The sequence below is a fragment of the Rhopilema esculentum genome, chromosome 10 (assembly GCF_057945365.1).
Source record: "Rhopilema esculentum isolate cy_ngs chromosome 10, ASM5794536v1, whole genome shotgun sequence".
NCBI lineage: Eukaryota > Metazoa > Cnidaria > Scyphozoa > Rhizostomeae > Rhizostomatidae > Rhopilema > Rhopilema esculentum.
In genome coordinates this window covers 331,387-351,649 of record NC_142824.1, presented here as the reverse complement: position 1 = coordinate 351,649, position 20,263 = coordinate 331,387, and the positions used below count along the sequence as shown (strand labels likewise).

General features: G+C 38.8%; 2 protein-coding genes and 1 long non-coding RNA gene across 4 annotated transcripts; 1 reads left to right on the top strand and 2 right to left on the bottom strand.

Moving 5' to 3' along the window:
* The first annotated feature begins 247 nt into the window (after window positions 1–247).
* On the top strand, window positions 248–6,022 carry LOC135681561 (uncharacterized). Its single transcript, XR_016144143.1, has 3 exons — window positions 248–1,061; window positions 1,212–1,364; window positions 3,405–6,022. It is a non-coding gene; the product is annotated as an uncharacterized LOC135681561 (long non-coding RNA).
* Window positions 6,023–8,588: 2,566 nt separating this feature from the next.
* LOC135688629 (uncharacterized) lies at window positions 8,589–9,200 on the bottom strand. Its single transcript, XM_065205560.1, has one exon. The coding sequence runs from the start codon at window positions 9,198–9,200 to the stop codon at window positions 8,589–8,591; it is 612 nt and encodes a 203-aa protein (XP_065061632.1).
* Window positions 9,201–15,093: 5,893 nt separating this feature from the next.
* Window positions 15,094–17,154, bottom strand: LOC135689835 (uncharacterized). Of its 2 annotated transcripts, XM_065207200.2 has the most exons (3): window positions 17,016–17,154; window positions 16,759–16,885; window positions 15,094–16,392 (listed from the first exon to the last, which is right to left on the bottom strand). In XM_065207200.2, the coding sequence occupies exons 1-3, from the start codon at window positions 17,073–17,075 to the stop codon at window positions 15,803–15,805; spliced, it is 777 nt and encodes a 258-aa protein (XP_065063272.2). In that variant the 5' UTR covers window positions 17,076–17,154; the 3' UTR covers window positions 15,094–15,802. The 2 variants fall into 2 exon arrangements, with proteins under 2 accessions (XP_065063272.2, XP_065063271.2); XM_065207199.2 differs by having other exon boundaries at window positions 15,094–16,885.
* Window positions 17,155–20,263: the final 3,109 nt, after the last annotated feature.

Below are 20,263 nucleotides of genomic sequence, written 5' to 3'. Positions count from 1 at the left end.
GGATGGTTTTGACTCTTTACACAGCATAACATCAGCTGTTCAGTCATTGCTCCAGTGTATTTCTTCAACCTCTCTTGTTTGCTCTTATTGTCAACCTATAGACGAAATATTCGCAGCTTCTGATGCAATAAATCGAACGGGTCAAGTAGGAGAAAATGCATCAGCTTTGCTGGTGTTTCAACAGAATGCTCTAGTTACTTTCAAAATCCTCTCTGTTGTCAGATCGTCGAAGACCCCATCCCAGTCAAAAGAGCTCCTGGGGGAAGTAAAAAAAGAGGTCTACAGTCTTTTGAAAGAGCAAAGCACAAACTTTATCCTGATCAAGAAAATTAATCTCAAGAGACACCAAACGCTTCTTTTGAAATATTTCAAACACGCTTGAGCAAGGTTTATTTTTCTTGCATTTTCCCAGGAGTTTTTTATTTGCTATTATTGCGGGACGGTTTGATAAAAATTTGCACGGGCCAAAAAATTAGCCAGTCCGCCCATGAAAGTAGACACGTAGGAGCTAAAAAGTGAAACGCATCATATAAACCAAAACAGAGGTGGAGGGTCAAAAGTTATAACTTCCTGATGGCAAAAAAGTCGGCCTAAAATCAACTGCAGTGCATGTAAAGAGAAGACCCTTGCGTATTTAAATGACGGAAGTTACAATATTATGACGACAACATTTTACTAATAGAAATGATAGAAATGAAAAAGAACTTCATCTTACCGTTATCCACACCTAATGAGTTGAAAAACTGTAGCCCTTAGTAATGTTGATGGAATTTTTACGAACAAAGCGGAGTTTGAAATCCTAATCATTAATCCACAAAAAAGACTGAATCGAGAAACCTCTATTAGGCGCCATTACAAAGGCCACCCAAATGTCAAAGGTCAAGCACATCTCGCGGAAAATGTTATGGACAGCTATGGCTAATGATGGAACACAGCGTTGCGCTTTTGGTTTTAATAAGAAAAGAAAGCTGAAAATAGACGCCGAATTATTCAGAAGTGATGGCGATGAGATGAGATGAAAAATCCAAAATAAAATTCAAATTGCCAAGAACTTTTCACTCGTAAGTTATCATTTCAGTTTGTGTATTTTAGGCCCGTTTCATTTGGCAAAGGTCGAGCGGAATTTGTCTCCTTGTTTCATTATATTCCACAATCTATGCAAACTTTGACCTCCAATAAATTCTATATTAGTGATGTTTTTTATTTCTCAGGTTTCAAATTGATTATGGTAAAATACAGAGATGTACAATGAATGCGCCACGAGAACTGGATTCATAGCAAGAATTTCAGAATTTGCTCCGACCACTTCAAGGAAGAAATTATTGACCGATCAGCCAATAATTTATGCAGAACATTTAAAACAGGTTAATCTTGAATTTGATTTTACTTAGATATTCTCTAACACTTTTCATTTTCTCATTTTCATTTCAAAAATCTTTACACACGAGTTCCTAATCAGTTATAATACAAAAAAATAAACTACTTTGATTACAATTACTTCTTTAATATATATAAAATAAAGATGTTGCTGTTCTACCTAGGGATCGTGTTTTGTTTTGGGAATTTATTAACTTTGCAGGAATCATTTCAAGTTTCTTTTAAACATGGAAATTGTGGGGCTCATTCTGATGTTTCTTGGAATCTCATTCCATGTTTTAGCCCCAGAGTAAAAGAAACTTCCCTTTGAGAATTCCAAATTTTGCCTTGGGATGTCAATATCAAGCTGATTCCTTGTCGAATACCTGGATATCTCTGATCTAGTAATAAATTTACCTTTAAGGCTGTCAGGGCAAAGACCATTCATCATTTTGTATTTCATTATGGCCCTGTCATATTTAATTAGATTCGAAACTGAAAGCCATTTACAGATCCACCCGTCCTCAAATTTAGCACTTTCAATTAATGTTTGAGCCCTGTCTTGAAGACGCTGAAGATGTTCAAGTTTTGTAGCGGACAGACTTTAATTCATCACCCTATCTTAGATGGCTCTCAAAAAGTGCCCTGTAAACCTGGTCCAATTTCGACTGTGGGAGTATGTTTTTAAGTTTCCTCAACGAAGAAAGACCACTCTTAAGTTTACACTTAAGCCTCTTGTACTGCTTCTTCCAAGATAGGTTTTCATCGATAGTGACCCCAAGATATTTTATTTCATGGGCTCGTTGGATTTTTTCTCCATTTATTTCCACGTTTATCTCCCCCTGGATATGGTTAATTCATCTTTTTATGACCAATTACCATATATTCAGTTTTATTGGTGTTCAGACTAAGCTTATTTTGCCGCATCCACTCTGCAATGTTCTTACCCTCAGTTTTTAAATCATTGCACAGTTCCTCAATGTCTTTTGCAGAGCATGTTATGCTAGTGTTGTCTGCATACATATTTGTTGAGCTTTTCTCTAAGCATCGCTCAAAATCATTTACGTATAGGATGAAAAGGAGGGCCCAAGGCACGACACTGTCTATTATTATCGTGGTTCGGTCGTGTCACTAGGGAGGAATAGTGGGCTTAGCCCCTTAAAAAGCATCGAATTGGTTGGAAAATTTCGGAAACCTCAGTATTTTGTCGGATTTTCAAAAATAATTTTACCTTATGCTTAGGCCACCCTTCCTTAAAAAAAATTTTTCTTCACAAACAATTTTTTTTCACTTTTTCTGCGTCCTTGCTGACGTTTATAAATGAATCAAAAAAGTTCAAAAATTTTTTTATGAAAAAACAACACTTTGCAAGGGGGCAAAAATTTGAACATCTTTTTCTCTGAATTTGGAAGAAGTGGAATAACGCTAGCTGGAAGGTTGAAAGGGTGGAGTAGACTTTTATGGGTATTCAACATTTGAAATCTAAGATTTAACCATAGGAGAGTTGCCTAAAAGTTTGACAAATTAAATCATCTTTGGTACCACACAGCAAAACATGGTGGCAAAAAAACTTTGTTCTTCGATATGTTGTAGTTCACTTGGATCTAGCAGCCATACACCTTCATCCTTCCTTGCCCTTAAAGACAGAGGAGGCCTATTTAAGTATCAGTCAGTCTCGTTCTCTCTTTATAAATACCCCTTCTATCCCAGTGGTCATGGCAAATGATGCCACCTCAGTATGGTTGTACCCAGCCACCACTAATAGCAATGTCAAAGATTTCTACACAAAATCCTACCTATTCCTTGTGCTTATAGAGAGAATGAAACCCCTTCTATCCCAGTGGAAATTCGGAAAAAGAATCCAAAATAAAATTCAAATTCTCCAGAACTTTTCATTCGTAAGTTATCATTTCGGTTTGGGTAATTTAGGCCCGTTTCATTTGGCAAAGATCGAGCGGAATTTGTCTCTTTGTCTCATTATATTCATCAACCTATCCAAAGTTTGACTTACAAAAAATTCTATATTAGTGATGTTTTTTATTTCTCAGGTTTCTAATTGATTATGGTAAAATACAGAGATGTACAATGTATGCGCCACGAGAACTGGATTCATAGCAAGAATTTCAGAATTTGCTCCGACCACTTCAAGGAAAAAATTATTGACCGAGCAGCAAATAATTTAAAGTTGGAATTTAATGCTGTACCAACGATGTTCAAAATTTTGCAAGACATTTAAAATAGGTGAATCTTGAATTTTATTTTACTTTGATATTTTGTAACACTTCACTATCTATTAAAATCGTGGTTCGCTCGTCTGGCTGGGAAGGATAGTGGGCTTAGCCCCTTAAAAAGCATCGAATTGGTTGGAAAATTTTGGTAACCTTAGTAGTTTGTTGGATTTTGAACGAAAATTTTACCTTATGCTTAAGCCACCCCTCCCTAAAAAAAATTTACGCAAACAATTTTTTTCACTTTTTCTGCGTCCTTGCTGACGTTTATAAATGAATCAAAAAAGTTCAAAACAATTTATATAAAAAAACAACACTTTGCATGGGGGCAAAAATTTGAACATATTTTTGCTCTGAATTTGGAAGAAATGGAATAACGCAAGCTAGAAAATTCAAAAAGTGGAGTAGACTTTTATGAGTATTCAATATTTTAAATCTAAGATTTACTGATACGAGATGTGCCTGGAGGTTTAACAAATAAAATCATTATTGATACCTCACCACAAAACATGGTGGCAAAAAACTTTGTTCTTTGACATGTTGTAGTTCACTTGGATCTAGAAGCCATACCCCTTCATCCTTTCTTGATGCCTAATTAAGTATCAGTGAGCCTCATTCTCTCTTTATAAATACCCCTTCTATCCCAGTGGTCATAGCAAAAGATGCCACCTTAGTATGGTTTCACCCAGCTACAAGAAACAACTATATTAAAAGTCTCAACACAAAATCCTACCTATTCCTTGTGCTTATAGAGAGAAGAAAACCCCTTCTATCCTAGTGCCCATGGCAAATGATGCCACCCCCGTATGGCTGTACCAAGCCATTACAAATAGCTATGTTAAATATTTATACACAAAATCCTTACTATTCCTTGTGCTTATAGAGAAAGAAAAACCCCTTCTATCCTAGTGCCCTTGGCAGATAATGCCACCTCCGTATGGTTGTCCCCAGCCATTCCAAAAAACCATGTTATAAAATTTATGCACAAAATCCTAGCTATTCGTTGTGCCTATAGAGAGACGGAAACCCCTTCTATCCAAGTGCCAATGGCAAATAATGCCACCCCCGTATAGTTATACCCAACCATCACAAATAACCATGTTAAAAATTTATACACAAATTCCTACCTATTCCTTGTGTTTATAGAGAGATGGAAACCCCTACTATCCAAGTGCCCATGGGAAATGATGCCACCCCCGTATGGTTATACCCAGCCATCACAAATAACCATGTTAAAATTTTATACAAAAATTCCTACCTATTCCTTGTGCTTACAGAGAGACGGCAATCCCTTCTATCCAAGTTGACATGGCAAATGATGCCACCTAGGAAGTGCTACCCAGCCATCATATATAACCATGTTAAAAATTTATGCACTGTTCCTTGAATCCGACCGGTTCCTTGCGCTTATAGAGAGACGGCAACCCTTCTATCCAAGTGCCCATGGCAAATGATGCTACCTAGTAGGTTGTATCCAGCCACCATATATCACCATGTTAAAAACTTATACACAGAATCAAAGCGATTCCTTGTGCTTATAGAGAGAAGGAAAGTCCTACTATCCAAGTGCCCATGGCAAATGATGCAACCTAGAAAGTTGTACCAAGCCACCACATATAATCAAGTAAAAAATTATACACGGAATCCTACCTATACCTTGTGCCTATAGAGAGACAGAAACCCCTTCTATCCAAATGCCCAGGCAAACGATGCCACCTCAGTATGATAGTTCCCAGCGACCACAAAAAACCATGTTAAAATTTTATAAAAAGAATCCTACCGATTCCTTTTTCTTATAGAGAGACGGAAACCCTTCTATCCAAGTGCCCATGGCAAATGATGCCACCTAGAAAGTTGTACCCAGCAACCACAAAAAACCATGTTAAAATTCATAAACAGAATCCTACCAATTCCTTGTTCTTATAGAGAGACGAAAACCCCTTCTATCCAAGTACCCATGGCAGTTGATGCCACCTAGGAAGCTGTACCCAGCCATCATAACTAAGTAGGTAAGCATACGAGGATATCAACTCGGCTGGCACTGCGCAGCAGGGTGATATGCAAAAGGAGGAGTCTGCGTAGGAGGTCACTGTGTAGGAGGATGTCATGTAGGATGAGGAGGTGCTTTCTGAGATTTAAGGTGTTTAGCGCATGCGCAGTAGGTCCTATGGTGATGCCGAAACCAGAATTGTTATCAGTGTATGTTATTACCTATATGTACCAAGTTTCAAATCGATTAGAGCAAGTTGAGTTTTTCGCATGCGCAATAGGTCCTTTGGTGATGCCGATACCAGAACTTGCATCAGGGTATGTGATTAACTATATGCTTAGTAAAAGCGTTGTTGTTTGTTTTACTAACTAATTTGTGTGTTAGTTTGTATATATATAACTTCTCACCTAGGTGTGTGCAGAAGCGAAGAGTTGAGACGACTTGTTTTTCTCTGTACCAGAACTCGATTAATCATTTTTACTATCTGCACAACTATAATAAAACAGCTCATTATAGGGGATTAACTAAAACAAAGCGAATAGAAAAGCTAGGCTACAAAGCGAATGTAGATACAATAGGAATATATCCTGTTGTGCGTAAGTGCAAATATGTGGCTGAGTATATGGCTGATTAGGTGCAAATAAAATGTCGTATTATAAGTTCACTATTAGAGCCCCCCCCTCTAGAATGTAAGAGGAGCGAAACAGTCGATATAAGTTTGAATATGGGGACTTCAGAAACCAAAGCGATCTGGAAAATGAACTTTGCACCCTGAACGTGTCGTGCATTGGTGACTAGAAAAAACTGGTGTGTTGTCAATCACTGGGAAGAATTGGTTTTCTGTTGAAATGTAAGAGTCACAATCAGAATCCAAGTGGGCCACTTTGAGGCGATCAATGCTGATTGTTTTATGTGTGCCAGCAATCTCTAGAACGAAATGCTTGTCTTGACGTTGAAGCACCTTGTAAGGCCCATCGTATGGTGGCTGAAGTGGCTTGCGAATGTTATCATGACGCACAAAGACAAATTTACAAGTTGCTAAGACTGACGGAAGATGAAACTTGGTTTCCTGTTTGCGAGGTGGTGTAGGCCGAAGACTTTGCATAGTAGATTGAAGATGTTGTGCATAAATTGTAGGGTCCAAAACATATGACTCTGGAGAAGAGGTAAAAAAATCACCAGGAAGACGTAGGTTACAACCATACACAAGTTGTGCAGGAGTGCTGTCAAGATCTGGTTTCAGAAGTGTCCGGAGGCTGAGAAGAATTAGTGGCAGACTTTTACACCAACATGATGGATCAGAAGATGCCTTGATTGAGCTCTTGAGTTGACGATAGAGGTGTTCAACCATGCCATTCGCGCAAGGTTGATAGGCTGTTGTGTGGATCCGCTCGATTCCAAGAATCGACGTCAGTGACGCAAAAAGAGCAGATTCGAACTGAGCCCCGCGATCAGTTGTGATGGTAGAAGGGACGGGCGACAGTTTCAGCTGTAATGTCAGCAAGTGGAATGGCTTCAGGCCATTGTGTGAAACGATCGATGCATGTCAAGAGATATTTGGAACCTTGAGATGGTGGAAGAGGTCCAGCTATGTCAATATGTATGTGGTCGAAACGAACATCTGGTGTAGAGAAAGTGCCAAGGGGTGAAACAGTGTGGCGAGTAACTTTTGACTTTTGGCACGGTACACAGGATCGAGTCCAGTTGCGAATACCTTATTTATGCCTGGCCAAACATATCGCTGAGTGATAAGATGTTGTGTAGCTCGAATTCCAGGGTGGGACATGGAATGCAACTGGTCGAAAATGAGGCGACGATAACACAAAGGAATATATGGTCGTGGGTGGCCAGTTCAGATGTCACAGAGAATGGTGCCTGTTGAAGATTGTGGAGGAAATTCCTTGAGGCGTAGTGAAGAAAACTGTACAAGAGACAAATCAGGGTCGTTTTGTTGAGCTTTGGCAAGAAGTACAAAATCAAGTGGTGAGGACGTTTGAAGAATGTTTATATCTGTCCTAGATAGGGTGTCAGCGATAGGTTTGTTGAGGGCTCTGTGCTCTGTAATCACCGCAAGGACGCCAGTCGCCAGTTGTAGGTTTAGGGACCATGTGGAGTGGAGACGATCAACTACTTTCCGAAGGACGAATGATGCCCAATTGTAGCATGTGGTCAAACTCGGCTTTGGCGACAGCTAAACGATATGGTGCGAGGCGTCGAGGCCGGCAGTAAACAGGTGGACCGTTGGTTCGAATATGATGGGTAACAGTGTGTTTGACAGCAGATTCTTTATAACATGGACGGGCCAGTGCAGGGAACTTCTTGAGAAGGGCTTGATATGGAGAAGTTGTGTTTGGAAGCGCAAACATTGGCCTTGGTGAAGAGTATGTTGATTTGATACCATTTACAGATAAGGTAGTTATCGTATCAATTAATTTACGTTGGCGCACATCCACTTTCAAGCCAAAGTGGGCAAGAAAATCAGCACCAATAATAGCAATTGGGACGTCAGCAATAAGAAAAATCCATTGAAAATTACGGCGAAGTCCTAAACCCAGAGCCAAGGATTTTTCACCATATGTTGAGATTGGAGATTTGTTGACAGCTTGTAGGGTGATAGAAAAGGGTGCTGCTTTTCAAAGCGTGAAGGAGGAAGAACACTTACGTCAGCGCCTGTGTCGACAAGAAAACGTGTGCCAGTAGGACGGTCTGTGACATAGAATAGGCGACTTTGGTGTAGGGTGCCAGGAAGACTTGTCGCCTCTAGCCGCTGGCGGGGCAGTTTTCCTTGTTGCTGAGATGCAGAAAGCTTGAATGTGAAGGAGCATGGTGATTGCATTTGCGGGCAGCAGAACCAAAACGCCAGTGATACCAACATCGAGAACTTGCGTGACGTTCATTGCTTGAATTTCGACGATATGGAGAGCCTGGTGGAGTGGGACTGCGACCACGTGGACCAGAACGAGGTCGTGAAGTATAACGGTTGGCCAGAGCTTGTACTTGTGCAGGTAAGGTGCTTATTTGCTGACGGAGTTCTGCAACTTCGCTTGGTGGTGTTGTGTTGGAGGCAGCAAAAGCAGCAACGGGGGTGAAGGAATAGCCACTTCCATTATTTTATCAGCAAGTGTTGCTAGATTTTCAGTGGAAACTGATTCGGGAGTAGAGACTAAAATTAGCTGAGCGTTGATAGACAGCTGATTTAGAAATATTTTTCGCAATAGGCTGTCTTCTAAACGATTGTCACCAAGAAGTTGTCGCATTTTGCGGAGAAGTTGCGAGGGCTTTCTATCACCAAGTTTCTCTGAAGTCAAAAGCTGGTGAAAACGTTTTTGCTCAGAAGCTGAAATGCGCTGAATCAGTTCTGCTTTGAGTTGATCGTACGGCTCTGCTGTAGGAGGATTGACAAGCAGGTCGCGTACCTCTTGTGCAATTTCAGTTTGCAGTGAAGCCACCACGTAGGCATATTTGGTGACTTGAAATGCGATATTGCGTGTTAAAAATTGGGCTTCCACCTGTGCAAACCAGACAACGGGATCAGTCGGCCAAAATGCAGCGACTGGAGATAGCATGGCATTGGAGAAAGTAAGCGAACCTGTTAAGGTGCTGGCAGTTGGTGTTTCGTCATTCATTGTTAAGATTGAGCTTTATGAAAAATATGGCCTATCAAATAGCGAGGACATGAAAGGAACGGCACGGAAATGTAGGCAATTTGACAAGGGCAAATCAAATAAAAAGCGTGGTCACCAATTTAGTAAAAGCGCTGTTATTTCCTTTACTAACTAATTTGTGTGTTAGTTTGTATATATATAACTTCTTATCTAGGTGTGCGCAGAAGCGAAGACTTGAGACGACTTGTTTTTCTCTGTACCAGAACTCGATTAATCATTTTTACTATCTACAAAACTATAATAAAACAGCTCATTATAGTGGATTAACTAAAACAAAGCGAATAGAAAAGCTAGGCTACAAAGCGAATGTAGATACAATAGGAATATATCCTGTTGTGCGTAAGTGCAAATATGTGGCTGAGTATATGGCTGATTAAGTGCAAATAAAATTTCGTATTATAAGTTCTTTATATATGTACCAAGTTTCAAATCGATCAGAGCAAGTTGATTTTGCGTATGCGCAGTAGATCCTTTGGTGATACAAAGCCCAAATTTGACACCAGAGTATCTGATTATCTAGATATATACGAAGTTTCAAGTCTATTAAAGCAAGTGCTTGGATAATTGAATGTATAAGACAATCGAAGGAATTCATATTTCGAAAATCGAAATATATAGCGTTTGTGCCCCTACAAGAAATGATAATAATGGAGGAGTCTGATTCGTTTCGAATAACAGAACTTAAACACGTATACACCGGCATAAAAGACTGAAGCACAAGCAATCCACCTCTTTTCGCGGTTATCGTGGTTAGAGAAAGACATACGTACTTTTCAAAGTGAATTTAACAGGTGATTTACCTTTACTTTCAACACTATTTCATTAGATGCTTATACTTGTTTTTAATTACTTATACTTGCTTTTTATTGTCAATAGTCAATTTTTTTAATTACTTGCAATAGCTTATATTCTTTTTAAGACATTTTTTTTAATTGTTGCCCACCTGAAGTGAAATAGGCTGGTCTCCACGACTCAGCACTTTGAAGTAAGGTATAGGGTTGCTGAGAGACGTCGCTTCAGGTACCTTAGGTTATTGTGTTTGTGTGCTTACAATCCTCCGTTCAGTGCTTAGTACCGACCTTAGTCCATTGACTTTGTACACATGAGTATTGAATAGTCATCTTGTTGAGGTCTAAAGATGTGCACGGGGAGCGTTTGTTACACTTACCAATAATTGGGAACAATTGGATTTTTTTATTTTTTCTTTTCATTTTATACCCTGATTTATTTCCCGATTTATTCCAAATATATAACAATTTAATAAATACCACTACCTTAAATGTTTAGATTACAGTGAAGTACCAAAGCGACGATATGGTAGCAAATAACGCTAGAGAGATAAGATTGAGGAGGAGTGGGTATATCCTAAGGTCAATGAGATCAGTAAATCGGAGGATGCGGTGAGTACATTTTTACTTCAACATTTTTTGAATTTGAAACTATTAATTTTTACAACCATCATTTTTTCAAGTGATGCAACAACATTAGTGGTTGGATTGGGTAATTTTTAGATACAGGTTGTGATGTTAGGGTGTTTTATTTCAGGGAACTAACAAACATGTTCCCCGAAGCGGCAACAACATCCGATGATACAGATATTGGGGAGGAGCACAGCAGGGAGGAGATGAATGCGAGCGGAGGAGGAGGAGGAGACGAATGCGAGCGGCAACCTACTCGGAACAGCCCTGAGGATGGAGGTGGAGGAGCGGTCACAACAAGCGCAATCACCGGAATCAACGCCACCCCCCACATCACCAGAAGCAACGCCGCCCCATTAAACGAAAGTCATTAATCATATTTGCTAAGTAATAACTCAATATAACACTTGTCTTCAAATTTATGTGATATATCCAATGTTTCCCAATCAAAAATTTGTTTGTTAATTGTCTTTTTCTCAGATGTTATTACTGTGTGTGTTGTTGGGTTCACCTTCCTAACTACCCTGTCATTCTCGAGCATTGCCAAGTCTAATACTGGAACACTGTTTTTACTGAATATAAGATCAGAACACACAGCAATGACACTTTTATTTATACTTATTTCTATCTTTGGAAATAAAATGCATCCAATCATACTACATTTTGCAACATTTGTTATAGAGTTTGGTAAATTCAAACTTCTTCTATTTAAAGTTAAACAAATTTCATTACTCATATTACTGGTCTTATCAAAGATCGTGGAAGGGAGACTGGATAGGACACTGCGCTTATAACAAAAGGCTATGTTAAGGATCACTGATTTTGAGAGTTTGTAGGGTATGATCATTTCCGGCCTACCTTAACACGCAATGAAAGTTCGCGTACGGAACCAATCGAATGAAAAAATGCGCTAGTTTTGTTGGATTGTAGAGAACTATGGTCGTTAATTGTTGTATGGTTGGTTGCACTACATATGAAAGTAAAGCAAGGTACCCTCTTCTAAGTTTTCACAAAGTACCATCGAATTCGGTTAAGAGTAATGCCAAGAAAGAGTGGAGAGCACGCTTGTTGAGAGTTGTAAACAGATGCGACAGCAGTTTTAACTCAGAGAGGGCATACATATGTTCAAGACACTTCAATCCGGACTGTTTCAAGACAGGTTAGTTCACATTTGGTATTTAGCGACCAAGAATCAGACTCAACGAAGACTGGCTGCTTTTCAAGAAGTATCTAATTTTATTGAGACATCGATGTCCGTAATTCTACAGTTCTTTCTAAAGGCAATTTTTTCTCGATTCTGATATAGTAGTAACAATATGACCTTTTTATCAACATGAGACATTTATTTATTAAATATTGTATTTCAGGCAGGACAGGAAGGAAAGACCTTATTGTGGGTAGCATACCAACTATTTTTATTGCGAAGAGGAGTCACGAGAGAGAAGTGGCAACTGAAAGACGTCAGCTGGTGCGCAACAGTGAAATTGTTTTACCTGTGTTATACAAGTATATAGATTTTAAAGAGCTGGAGAAAGATCTGTCAAAGGTAAATGCTTCTTGGGTAAAACTTTCCCACACTGAAAACAATTTGGTTTTTGGCTGTATCAATACACTGGGAGATGTTGTGATCAAGCTTACTGTGGATGAGTCCCTTGGTTTTGTTGTGGAGGGTAGTTTCAAGGAAATACCCGAGGAACATCCAATTTACAAAGAGTTTAAGCGAACAATTTCGAAAAAGAAAATTAATGTAATTTTAGAAAGAATTTCACAATGGAAGCCATGCCAGGGCATTGAAGACTCAGTTGAAAAGGTCTATGGGCTAAAGCTTTCTTCCTCTGGAAAGACATCAAAAGTGGTTTTGGTTAATGGCAAAAAAGGCATAGAACATGTACATAATTTGCATAGCAGCAACTGTTCTGTTCTTTGTGAAACAAGCCCTTGTAGGCCATGTACTCTTGCTGCTAAAGACCTCGCAAGAAAACAAAAGGTTGAAGACAAACAGAGATTTAAACCTCTTGCTACAAAAGCCCCATTTACAAAAGTTGCAAAAAATCGACTAGTTTTAGCGATTCGCACACTAAGGGATAAAGAGAAAAAACTGGAAGAGAAAATAAAAGTGCTTGAAGCAGAAATTGCATCAAAAGGAATAGATCTGGAAACTGAAGTGCATAAGGATTTCAGACAAATCCTTGAAAGTGGCGTGAAAGAATTCCCTGATAATTCTTTTCAAAATTTGTTTTGGAAGGAGCAGAAAAAGGCTTTTGAGCATTCCAACCAGGGGCAGAGATGGCACCCAATGATGATAAGGTTTGCTTTACATCTACATCTGCGATCCCCAGCAGCATACAAAGCCTTGAAAGAAAGCTCTGTCATCAAGCTCCCATCAGAAAGAACATTGAGGGATTATTCTAGCCTTTTTCATCCCAGAGCAGGTTTCAATAGAGAGGTTTATGCAGATTTGAAACATCAGGCTGCTAAACTTGAAGGAATCGGAAAGTATGTTGTGTTGATGCTAGATGAGCTATCTGTACAAGATGATCTTGTATACAACAACAGTACCAATAAACTGGTTGGATTTGTTAATCTTGGTGATGAGGTAAATGAAGTCTTCAAGAAGGATGCATCAAGTACAATTGCGACACATGCCCTTGTGTTTATGGTTTGTGGTATTGCAACCAGGCTCAAATTTTCACTTGGCTACTTTGCCACTACTACTGCAAATTCAGGAATGCTGTTCCCTTTAACATGGAGAGCTATAGGCTTATGCGAGGGATATGCAGGGCTGAAAGTGATTGCCATTGTGTCTGATAAAGCAAGCAGTAACCAGAAGCTTTACAGAATGATGAGCACTCAAGGTAGCATTATTTACAAGGCAGTAAATGTTTTTTCAAAGGAACAAAACCGTCCTATTTTCTTATTTTCTGACCCACCACACCTAATCAAAACAATACGCAATAATCTTGCAAATTCAGGACACGGGAAAAAAAGGCTTCTTTGGAACAATGATGAGATGACATGGGACCATTTGATCTCATTGTATGAGGCAGATCGATTGAGTGAGGTCAGGAAGCTACCCAAAATCAAGAACGAGCATGTATATTTGACACCTTATTCAAGAATGCGTGTCAACTTAGCAGCGCAAGTCATGAGCGAGACAGTAGGTAAGGTGATGTTGGCTTATGCTACACCAAAGGCAAAAGAAACTGCCAAGCTGATATTACTTGTAGATAAATTCTTTGATTGCTGCAATACGCGGTCATTAAATGAAGGTGCACAGAAACGAAAGCCCTTTTTGAAGCCATATACAAGTGTGGACGATGAACGGTTCAAATTCATGAAAGAGGAATTCCTAAAATATTTGGCTGATTGGAAGGATATCATAGAAAACCGCAAAGGGAATTTCAAGTCAGCAGACAGAGAAAAGATGTTCCTAACCAAAGCAACCTATGAAGGTTTGCAAACCACAGCTCATGCGTTGATTGAATGTGTCCAGTATCTGCTCCAAAATGGCTTCAAGTATGTCCTTACGAACAAACTTAGCCAGGATCCCCTTGAAGACCATTTTGGACAACATAGAGGTTTAGGAAGACGGTCTTGCAATCCTACTATCCATGCACTGGGTCATCAGGAGAACAAGTTGAGGGTGCAAAGATCTAATGCCACAAGTATAACCCCTAAAGGAAACACTAAGGGTTCAAAGCGCCCAAAAGAGGGAATAACAATAACTACAAGTCCATTAAAAAGAAGAAAGAAATAAAGTTATTAGGATACAGACACATCACTTAGGTTGCAGAGAGTTACCTTTGTTTGGACCTCTGTTATAGTTTTTGTTCTAAGTTTCTGTAGTTTTTATAATTGATTGAAGATTTTCTCCAAGTATGCCCTTGATTGTTCATAGTTATTTGATGAAGGACACATTAACTTTTGGTTTTAGCCCCATTTATAACTGTGTTGAGAGCATTTTTAAAGATTTTCTTACTGAGAAAAGTTTTAATGAATCAAAAGCATAAATGTTTTATAAAACGTTTTTGGGCAACATGTCAAATTTGAGTTCATCAACAGGGCGATTGGCCATTCTGGATTTTCCAGTACTTTGCCAGCTGAATGCTGAACCCCTTTAGGTCTAGGTTATACATGGGAATAGGCTTAAAGGACATTATTGCCATTGGGCTAGCATATCCAAATGTAGCATTTTAAAGCTTTAACATTTTGCCTATCTTTAATTAAAATTGTCTGTTGTTACTCCATTAAAGAATGAAGTAGTGCACATGCAATCTTAACCTAGAACATGCAGAAAAGACCATGTAACACGCATATATTACAGCATTATTAACAGTGAAAGCAGTGGATATACTATAGACACTATATTTATTTATTTGAGTGAAGTAATCACTTTTTCTGGGCTTAGAATAAATTGGGGATTTTAGTAGAATATGTGTAGCTTATTTCAACTTCTCCCCCTATTTTTCCACTGGAAGGTCCAACAAAAGTAGCTTTTTTAATCAAAAGTGCCCATTTAACTCCACTGCTCTGATTAAAAGTATTGTACCCTTATTAGAACCCTTATTCAGGTGACCTCAAGTTGTTGCGTTGAATTTTGTTGTCCCCTTGCCTCTATTTTGATCATTTTGTTTATTTCAAGCCTGTAAGGAATTTAAGGATTGTTTTTAAATAAAAATTGTTCTGTTCTCAGTCATGTTAAAAAATCAGCAAAAATAATTTTTTTAAAATCTTCTGTCATGTGATTGAGAGGAAAACAATTGTTCAGTTAGTTCAATAAGTTCAGTTTAGCACAAATACATCTAATTGTTATCCATTTATAGTCTGGGCCTAGAATGCTAGTTTGGGGATATGGGTGGATATTTGGGTACATCAGTACAACAATACATCATAGGGAACTTGTGCTGAGCTCTATTGAAGCATATTTGTAAGAAAATAAAAAAATTAAACATTAGAACATTTGGGGCAAAGCATGTTTTTTGGCATGAGGCTATGGTTGTGGTTGAGGCTATTTCAGGGTATGCTGGTGAACAGAGAACAAGAAATTTGAAGCAAAAAAGTTACAAATTCTATTTTTGGGAAATGATCTTATCCTGTAAAATAATTCTAAAAAGGATCTTATCATCTCCAAAACAACTTAACAAATTACAACTTTTTGTCCTTTGAAACAGATTTTAACTTTTTTCTCAAAGCCTTTTCTTTTTTCTGTTTCCTTGATGTTGACTTATAGTTCTCAATCAAATGTTTTGCATGGGCATGGGCTCTCAACTTCACATATATTTTGATGCTGTCTTTTAATATGACTTTCTGCATGTTTTCAGGTACATTTTTTGAACTGAATATTGATTTTGTTCTTATACTGTAGTTTCCATTTGCTTCCTGACTGAAGAATTGGGATACAATGGCTGCCACATTAATTTTTTTAACACCACCAGAAACGGAATCTTGAAATAACTTTTCTGCTCTGTGAAAAAGGTCAGCAAATGAAGCTTTCGGATAAACAAGCCCTCCACGGTCAAGAGTTTCTATCAGTTTTCCAGTGTAAACTCCAGTAGAGTGACTACTCTTGCAGCAATTTAAAGCTTCAATTCTCTTTTTGAGTGCCAATTCTGCATTTTCATTTATTCGTGGCTTCTGCAAATTGTCATAGGCCTTTTTAATTAACTTGGACAAAACTGCTCCACAGATATATGTGACAGTCTCTTTTTCTTGCTCCTTCAGTCGTGCTTCGGAGGCTACGAAAGAAACTTGAACTGAAGCATTAAAATTATATTTTGACACTTCTTCTTGGCAATGTAACAACAGCCAGGAACAAAAGTATTTAGGTACATCGAGACATTCAATCAGCTTGTCAGTAACATTTGCGTTTATCCAAACCTTGCTGAAACGAGTCCACATCATCTCCATTGAAAAAGATTTCATGTCTACGGTCTGTGCAAGGACTTCATCAAGGAAAGATAGTTCTGGTATACTTTCAAAGTTGATTTTTGATAAACGTCCTATCACATTAGCAAACATCTCACACAACATTTCATTTTTCTGCATTACTTCAAGTGCATTCCTGAGCATCACGCGGACGTCAACGTGAAATTTTGGCTTACTTGTTTCCCCGATACGCGCATCAGATTCGGTATTGCCCTTCTTCGCTTTTCTCCGCCGTTTTTTGATATCATTTTCCTCAATAAGCAGCTCGATCCTGTCTTCATTGCAAAATGCTATCGTTGTCACCTGTAGATGAAAGCGAATCAAAAATCAGTAATGAGTGAAGGTGTAGGCTTGGGCCTATTTCTAATGATAAGAGATCAAGTGAACGCAAGATTAAAATTCAACAAAATTCAAAAATAAAACAGACCCTTACCTCTGCCGAATCTTCAAGCATTTCTTCGTCTATATCAGGACCAAAATAATCAAATTCCATCTTTTCTACCACAATCAACTGCGACCTTCGCTTTTCTTCCAAAAAATACGCTGAACCGGAAATGAGGATACCCTACAACTTTTTCGATAACACTGTTGTGAAGATGAGAATAATCGCCTTTTGTTCTCAGCTCAGTGTCCTATCCAGTCTCCCTTCCACGATCTTTGGTCTTATCTTCACAGTAATCGAGGTCTCTCCAATATATTGCTTTGGTGAATAGAATGATGGTAGTTTTATAGGGCTGTCTTCATCATCCGTCAACATGATTGAGATCAGTTGAATTTGAAGGTTTTCTATTGGTGTAAATATGATGCTCTTCGGTTCAAAATATTTCACATATGTGTCAACTTGTGTATCATAAAATGTTAACTTTCGCAGAACTCTCTTCTTATCAAGACCTGCTAGGTAGTTATTTTCCAAAATGTCACATTTCACATTGATAGCTGATTCTGAAATAATGTTTATGCCATCCTTTATTCTTCGAGCACAATTAATTTTAGTATATTGCACCGATTGATTGTTTGTTTCCTCTTTATATAGATACAATGTCATGATTTGACTGGGAAAAATATTATCGTGTAATTGGTATTTAGGAACTTTAATCACACCAAGATTAAGCTTCTTTTCAGGGGGTGGTGAATGTTTGCATTCGCTGTTGAGATTCGGAAGACACACCAGGAATTGAGTGACAATTCTCTAATTAAAGACACTCTAATAAACACCTTGAAGACTGACAGAGTGCAGACATCGATAGAAAATAATAGTGGCTTCGAGAGACTGTGTAAATTTATTGTGGATGGGAGAACCCCTCATGACCGAGAAGAAATCAGACACTTGTGCAAACTCTTTCTGCTAATCTCCATCAGTAGTTCAATTGTTGTCACAATATTTAGCCATGTTGGTTTTATTTTACTTAAAAGATTTATGAAGTAAACAAAATCTGTCTCAGAAATGTTACTGTCTTTTTATGTGAAACCTCTATATCTACTGCGCATGCGCAAAACACCTAAAATCTCAAAAACTTTTTTAATCTCAAAAACACCTCCTCATCCTACACGACATCCCCCCACACAGTGAGCTCCTACGCATTCACCTCCTCCTACAAATCACCCTGCTGCGCAGTGCCAGCTGAGTTGATATCCTCGTATACTTATCTACTTATATAACCATGTTAAAAATTGATACACAGAATCCTACCGATTCCTTGTGCTTATAGAGAGACGGGAACCCTTTCTATCCCATTGCCAATGGCAAATGATGCCACCTAGGAGTTGTACCCAGCCACCATATATAACCATGTTAAAAATTTATAAACAGAATCCTACCGATTCCTTGTGCTTATAGAGAGACGGAAACCCCTTCTATCCAAGTGGCCATGGCAAATGATGCCACCTAGGAAGTTGTACCTAGCAACAACAAATAACCATGTTGAAAATTTATACCTAGAATCCTACCGATTCTTTGTGCTTATAGAGAGACGGAAACCCATGGCAAATGATGCCACCTAGGAAGTTGTACCCAGCCACCATATATAACCATGTTTAAAGTTATACACATAATCCTACCTATTTCTTGTTCTTAGAGAGAGACGGCAATCACATCATCGGGGATTGCTTGCCATATTGACAGGACTGGTTCTAGCAGCCCTGCTGAACCGAACTTCCATCCATGAGATAAAGGAGATGGAGGAGGCTTTTCTTTGTGAAAGTGTCTCCAAATGTAAGATTGATAATTTGCTCTTCGTCAATGTTGTGCCAGTGAATCCTCAGCAGGTGAAAGCCTCTTTGTATTCTTCCTCTTCATTAAACGCCATTTTGAGGATCTTGCTGCTGCAAGGGATTGGCTAGAAAGATCGCGATAGACACATTTTATGGTGAATGGTGAAAGCTCTGGACATAGCTCAACCTGTAGTCCAAAATCACAAATTAAACTGGCAAACTCTGGAGTTCTTTTCACTTTCTCAAACACCAGGGGCGGATCCAGTGGGGTGCGAAGGGGGCTCGAGCACCCCTCAGATTTGAGAACAAACTTTTTGAGGATTAAAGCTTATTCTACCGCAATTTTGTTTATTATTATTTAAACCATTTAAATAATACCGGGAAGTATGCACATCTCCTGAAATTGTTATTTCCGCTTCAATGCCCCGTCTCACAACTGTTCAACATTGTTATTTCAGTCCATGCATTGAAGTGTTATGAAACTCCCCCTGGTTGTCCTGTATAGCATTCTACAGACTCGGAAAGCATTGTCTCCTCTTATATCCAGCCACTTAAGGAACCCGTGGCCTGTAAATTATACGAGTTTCTGCACCCGTGGAAGTGAATCTAGCCAATCACGGTGCCAGGTCGAGGGGTTCTAAACTTTGGCGCGAGAACCCATGGATTTCAAAAATCCAAAACATCAAAGAATACCGACAAACCAGGGGGAGTTTCTTCGCTTCAATCTACAGTCAAATGTATAAGTGGTTTTATGACCAGGGGGAGTTGAGGTTGACCAGGGGGAGTTGAGGTTGACCAGGGGGAGTTGAATTATGATACAGCACGCGACGAATGCTTAGGCGCAAATTTGCAATATGTTTTCGTGGATCTTTTGACGATCTTTACCTGATGCTCGATGCTGGAACGGCAGAACTTGTAAACGCTGTGGTTTATATAACAGAACGGTTTCAAGTTTCAACTCCGTGTTTCACGTCTTATTCATAGACCATGAGGTATGATTTATATTCAGAGGATAAAGCTTGCCCGAGCCCCGAGCCCTTGTTATTCTTTTTTTAATAATTCAAGAACTACATAAAAAACATCTCAAAAACTTGCCCTTACTATTATTGACCAAAAGGGGTTTCCTTTTTATACCTACTTATATTCCTGCGAATACTTTTTTCTCTAAGAATTTCAAATACATAAAAATACTCAAAACGCCAGGCCCATAGCGAAACATTCAGGGCCTTCTTTGTTTGGTTCGGCGTCATATGTCGATGCATGCTGTGTTTGAATCCCTGTGTTCAACTTTTGCACTGCACTTCAAGGGCTTCATTCCACCAGCCACGTTATTTTTTTGGTCAAGCTGATCAAGTTCTAATAAATGGCTGCAAAGAGTCAAAAATTAAATTTTGCTTTGAAAATTTGTGGGCTCGGGCCTTTTGCCACTGCGGGCCATCATATCATATTTGACTACAGTTTCTATACTTT